We start from the raw sequence: 6,607 nt of genomic DNA, 5'->3' as shown, positions 1-6,607 counted from the left end.
AGGTGACTCACAACTGCCTATAACTCCAGCTCTAAAGCATCCCGCCTGCCTGCATTCTCTGAAGCCATATACGTGTACATGCAAATAGACAATAAAATAAATCTGTTTTTAAAAAGAAAAGAATTCTATTTGAGTAATGGCCCAGCAGTTAAGAGCACTGTTTGCTCTTCCAGAGAACCTGGAGTCCATTTTCAGCACCTATATGGCAGTTTACAATCCTCTACAACTCCAGGTCCTTGCCTCCAAGGGCATTGCACTTGTATGATACAAAAACATACATGTGGGCAAAACACTCATACACACAAAATAATAATAAGAAAAAGAAAAGACAAACTAGAAACAGAAAAAAAATAAAGGGCGAGTAGTTATGAATAAGAACATCATGTTATGTATGTAACTATATGAAAACTCTGGGGTGGGGAGTACCAGGAGAAAAGAATGAAGTGAAATGTTCATAAAAGCATCCAAGTGTCTCCACAGGTGTGGCGCTCTTTCTTTTACACTCTACTGTATTTGATGTGTTTAGGCCTCAACATCCCTTCCAACTTTCCAACCTTAGGTAGGAGAGAGGTGGTTAGAAGGGAGAAGGGGCCCCTTTTACTTCTCCCAGATGTTTAGGGTCAATTGGGTTCTTTTGGGCTATACCCTTCTCCACCAACAGCACCAGCCAGCAGTCTCCTCCAAGCCGCTGCTCCCCGTGGAGTTTCTCTTCGTCTGTCTGCTCCAAACAGTGACACTGTCTCTGCTCTCTTCAAACTACTACACACCACATGCCACCCACCACATGCCACCCCACGCTCTCTCACTTGTCTTACTTATATCCTCCAGGCCCTAGACCACGCCCCTCTCCATACTGCATGAGGAGGACCCTTACCAGTTGGCAAAAGCCACGCCCCTCATGAGACTATGTCCAGGTGTAGACAAACTAAAGTTCAAACTAGTTCAAAATCCCACACTTGAGATTAGAATGAAAATATATTTATATGACACAACTGAGTTAACAAAGAAACCAAAACTTCCTTACACACAGGTATAAGGGTAAGGAAAGCTATCAAGGTGGACTCTTGGATGTGCTAAATCGGTGATGGGTACCAGGAACTGCCTAAACATTGGAGACAAGATTCTAAATACAGAATTTTTTTTAAAACAGATGCAGTTTTGTCAGGTGTGGTGGCGCATGCCTGTAGTCCCAGCATTCAAGAGGTAGAGACAGGTGGATCTTTGAATTCGAGACCACTACAGAGTGAGTTCCGGGCCAGCCAATGCTACAACAGAGAAGCCATGTCTCAAAAAACCAAAACCAAAATTACACACACACACACGCACACGCACACGCACACGCACACGCACACGCACACGCACACGCACACGCACACGCACACGCACACGCACACGCACACGCACACGCACACGCACACACCCCTAGTCATACTATGTAGCCCTGGCTGGCTTAAATGAATATATAGGCCAGGCTGGCCTCGAATTTGCTATATAAGTCAGGCTGGCCTCGAACTCTCATATTTCAGAGTTTTTGTTTGGTTGGTTGGTTTTTGTTTTGTTTTTGGTTTTTTGAGACAGGGTTTCTCCGTTTAGCCTTGGCTGTCCTGGACTCGCTGTGTAGACCAGGCTGGCTTCGAACTCACAGCGATCCGCCCACCTCTGACTCCCGAGTGCTGGGATTAAAGGCGTTCGCCACCATTCCTGGCTTGTGAGACTATAACGAAAAATTAGTTAGTTGCTCAAACTTCCGCATGCGTGTTTTTCAAGTTAGATGGACGGCAGGGAACCGCCCCCAAAGTCTTTCTGCCTCTCCAGCGGAAGTAGGGTCTCCCCTGGAAAGGAAGTTTGAACGAAGACCCTCCCTACCCAGAATGCTTAAGGAGCATGAGGCCTCCTCAAACGGCACACGGAAGACGGAAGACGAAGCGCGAGAGCAAGGCAGCTAGCTGTTCAGCCCTACACGTCTACTTCCAGCACAGAGGGACACCAGGCCAACACATGGGCAGGGACCTCCAAAGGTATGGATACTTTTGGAAACGTAGCTCTTGGTTCCTTTTTTAATTTTTATTTATTTATTCACTTCACTTCCGGATCGCAGCCCGCTCTGTCCTCTACTCCCGGCCCCACCCACTTCCCCCTTCACTCCCCGCCCCCCTCCCTCCCCCTCCCCCGCCCCCCGCTTCTGCTCAGAAAAGGGGAGTGCCCCGGCCCACCAACCCACCGCAGCTTGTCAAGTCACATCAGGACTGAGTTTGTCCTCTTCCCTTGTGGCCTGGCAAGGCAGCCTAGCGAGGGAGAAGTGATCGAAAACCAGGCAACAGAGTCCATGTCAGAGACCGCCCCCGCCCCGCTTACTAGAGGACCCACATGAAGCCTTAGCTGCCCATCGGCTACATCTGTGTAGGGGGCCTAGGTCCCGTCCACACATGGTCCTTCCTTGGTACTCCAGTCTCTGTGAGCCCCCATGGGTCTTGGTTCCTTTTGGCTTGTATTTACTAGTAAGTTGTAGGCTCCTGGTGCCACCCAAGTTGGCTTTGCTCCTGCCTAAACCCAAAAAATACAGTGCAGGAATCGGAGGCGTCCATCTCACCAGCAAGATAACGATTTCTTGGGGTCCGTATTAAATTAAGGTTGTAAGCTTCTACACACAGTTGTAGCGTTTTATAGGACAGTTAATAGAACTGCCATGATTTTCACCTGTCTCTGCCATCATCTCTTCTTTTTCTTCAAAGGTCCTGATTTTTAATTACGATGGAACAAACTTTACAGGAAGCTTTTGAGTGGGAGGGTGAGATTACTGAATCTGTCCAGCAGCAGCCCCCTCCTCCAAAACTCCCATCTAATGAAGAAAAATCTCTTTATGAAAAACTATATGACATTTATGTTGAGGAATGTGAAAAAGAGACTGATGCGGAGGTCCTTGAAAGCGATGTCTACTTACTAAAGAAGCTTCTGAAGAGAGAGGCATTGCCATGTCTGATAGTCAACCTGTACCCAGAAAATCAGGGCTATTCTCTCATGATCAAGGACAAATGTGGGTCATTTTCAGAGCCCTTTCAGTTGCCTTATGAAGTAGAGGAACTGCTCGAATATTTGGATGCTGAAGAGTTACCTTTTTTTCTGAATGATGTCCTGGAAAAGTCACCTGTGACTATTTTTCACCATAGATGTGTCATAGCAGAAATCCGAGACTACAGGCAGGGTAGTAACATCTACCCTCCTGGGGAGCTTGGTGCAGAGCCTGCTGTGTTGCCTGCTGTATCTCCTCCTGCTTACCAAAGCCGGCATATTCTCTTACATCCCACAATGCAGAGCCTAGTAAGTGATGTACACTCCAAAACAAGGGATAACCAGCAATGGACTGAGCAAGAAAAACTTGAGCTTGAGAGCCAACTGATTTCAGCTTCAGCAGAGCCAGTGTATCTGTTTCCCTCTGTTGCTGTCAACTGCACGGCCAACAATCTGCTGTTTAATGAGATGAACACTGACCCCATGAAACAATGCTCCAAGAGGCATGCACATCCCTCTCTGGATCAACAGGAGGTACCATTCGTGTGTATTTGTCCCCCTGACCTTGCAACAGCGACTCCTTTAAAAAAGCAGGCAAAAATAAGAGTAGATGACCCATATGACCTGAAGATTGCTGAAGCAGAAACCTGGAAGCAGAGATTCTGTGAACTGACCCTGCCTCCAGAGATGGATACGCTCTTTGATGATGAAGAACCAAGTGTCTTGGCATCTCCAGAAGTAAAATATGACTCTATGTTTGATTATGAAAATGGCAATCAGCTATGGGAAACAAGTCCAAATTTCCTGAAGTCCCTTAATGAGCCACTTTTCTCTGCTGAAATAGGCCTACTTCCAGAGGACAGGACCTTCCTGGATGATTATTCAGATGATGTTTGCCAAGGGTCTGTCCAGAGCGAAGCCAGGTGTCCAGACAAGATGCCACAGGAGTCTAGTGGCTCATTGTGTCCACAGCCCTCCCTGGGGACAGAGCCCACAACCAGTCTGCTGCCATTCTCCATCTTAGAAAAGGAAAGCAGACCTCCCTCACCAGTTGCACTTGTCCCAATCTCAAGACAGGGCTCCTCCACTATCAGCTGGGGTCGAGACACACCACATGCCCCTAAGGCAAGCACTGTGGTTCAGCAGACTCTTGTGAGAGAAGACAGAGTTAACACCCTGCCTGCAGCTGCCCAACCCAATGCTAGGTCATCAGAAAACAACCCAAAGGTCCAGTCCTCCACCAGAACCACTGGTGTGAATGGGGATGATGTGCTAAAGTCTGCGTCACAACCTGGCCTGGTGAGTAATTCATCCCAGGTCCTAGGCTGCTCCACTGGTGTCCCAGCTACTAAAGCAATCACTCAAAACAGTCTTATACTAACCAGACAGCAGCTACCTGGGTCAGCACAGCACCCTATGCAACTCATTATAAATAATACAACAAGTCCCTTAACTGTAAAACTCCCCCCTGGCTCTATCATTTTGCGCCCAGAGCCTCAGAATTCATCCCAGGAACAGCTGCAGCAGCCACAGCAGATATATGTTTTGATTCCAAAACAGCAGGAGCCACCCAGGGCTCCTGTCCCCCTACAGCCAGTGCCACCAGCTTACTCCCAAGGGTCTAACCATCAGCACTTGTCCTTACCAGCTCTGCAAGCTAGTCACCTTAACATTGAGCAAACTACTCGTGCTAACATCGGTGGGGCCAGAGTGCGCCAACAGACCCAGACATTTGTGATGTGTCAGATAGGTGCCACCCCTCAGAGTCACAGGCAGAACACTCATTCTGCGAACATCCAGCTCTCTGCTGTGATAAAACAGCAGGGGCCGACTCAGACCCAGAACATGCACTGAAAATCATACCACACTTCGTGACCATGTCCAGAGCAGGCACACAGTGCTCTGACTATGGACATGCAGCTGGCAAGCCCAATGATAGACGAACAGGGGACCCACCATCCACCCCAAGATCCTGAGTCTTAATTCTCTTTAAAGATGCACCAGAATTGAGCTAAATCGGTTCTCAATTTCTACTTCATCTCTGGTGTTTTGAATGTTCCAAATGTATTACAATTTAAAATGCAAAAAAAAAAAAAGCCACAATACCCACGTTTTACATAGAACCAGGGAAGGTTCTATTTAAAAACAGAAGCTGTTTTGCCTGTTACTCTTTTTGCTTTTGGTATAGTCCTGTTTATTATTTTGTTTGTTTATTTCAGGACAGATATTTTCTTTGTAGGCCTGGCTGTCCTGGAACTGACTCTGTAGACCAGGCTGGCCTCGAACTCAGGGATCTGGCTGCCTCTGCCTCTGCTTCTGCCTCTGCCTCTGCCTCCCAAATGCTGGGATTACAGGTTTGCACCATCACCATCCAGCTTCAGGAAGTAAATTTTACAACAGTGGTGTTTTATAGGTTATTTTTTGTTGTTGATAGAGTGACTTTTATTGTAATGTCCTGATGTGTAGCCACATCTAAGCTAGGATAATTTTAGTTTCTTCCAGATTGCCATTTCTCTAATTATTAAAATTATAACAGTATACTTTAAGTTAATAATTTAGCAATAATTTAGAGGCTTATCTACAAATTATTAAAAAGAAACATATTTTGCTGTTTTAACATTCTTTGAGGGAGGAGTAGATCCTCGTAAATGAATTTTTTTATACTTTTTATTTCATGTACATTGGTGTTTTGCCTGCATAAGGGTATTGGATCCTCTGGAACAGGAGTTACAGAGGGTTGTGAGTTGCCATGTGAGTACTGGGAACTGAACTTGCACACTCTCTAAGAGTAGCTGGTACTCTTAACCAATGAGCCATCTCGCCAGCCCCCTAAATGATTTTTTTAAGATTTATTTATTATTTATACAGTATTCTACCTGCATGTGTGCTTACAAGCCACAGGAGTGCACCAGATCTCATTATAGATGGTTCTGAGGCACCATATGCTTGCTGGGAATTGAACTCAGGACCTTTGGAAGAGCATCCAGTGCTCTTAACCTCTGAGCCATCTCTCTAGCCCTGATTTTTTTTAAATGAGACAAAATTTCTCTGTTTAATAGCCCTGGCTGTCCTGGAAGTCACTATGTAGACCAGACTGGCCTAGAACTCACAGAAATCCACCTATCCACCTGCCTCTGCCTCCTGAGTGCTGGGACTATAGGCATGTCCCACTACCACCTGGCCTGTTTTGTTTTTTTTTTTAACAATTTTAGGACATAGCTCAGCCTTAGTAAATACTCCGCAACACACTTCTAGAACTTTCTAGATTTTTGCTATTGAAACTCTGTACCTGTTACCCATCTGTCCCTGTCCCTGGCTGCCACCCTTCGACTTTTGTCTCCAGGAGTCTAAGTGCTCCCAGTACCTCATAGGGGTGGCTATTACTTCCGGCGGCCCTTTTTAACTTGACACAATGTCCCCAAGATTCATGCATGTCGTGCCTTGTGACCAGGGTCATTGCTTTGTAAAACGCATTTCCCTGTGTTAAATGCATAAGGAATTGACTAGTGTCTTTCAGGAGAACTTAGTAGACACTTCTTTAGTTTAAGAGGCTTGTGCGCAGTGTCTGAAATGCAGTAGCTGCGAGTACACTGTGAAA

The 6,607-nt window shown here is 46.2% G+C and overlaps 1 protein-coding gene across 1 annotated transcript; it reads left to right on the top strand.

Annotated features, from left to right (window-relative positions):
• Nucleotides 1-2,751: 2,751 nt before the first annotated feature.
• On the top strand, nt 2,752-4,863 carry LOC311601228 (transcription factor SPT20 homolog; the record flags this gene model as incomplete). Its single annotated transcript, XM_084788618.1, has 1 exon — nt 2,752-4,863. The coding sequence occupies one exon, from the start codon at nt 2,752-2,754 to the stop codon at nt 4,861-4,863; it is 2,112 nt and encodes a 703-aa protein (XP_084644744.1).
• Nucleotides 4,864-6,607: the final 1,744 nt, after the last annotated feature.

Source organism: Acomys minous, assembly GCF_964271855.1.
Source record: "Acomys minous genome assembly, chromosome: 7".
Taxonomy (NCBI): Eukaryota; Metazoa; Chordata; class Mammalia; order Rodentia; family Muridae; genus Acomys; species Acomys minous.
This window is presented reverse-complemented; position numbering and strand designations above follow the sequence as displayed.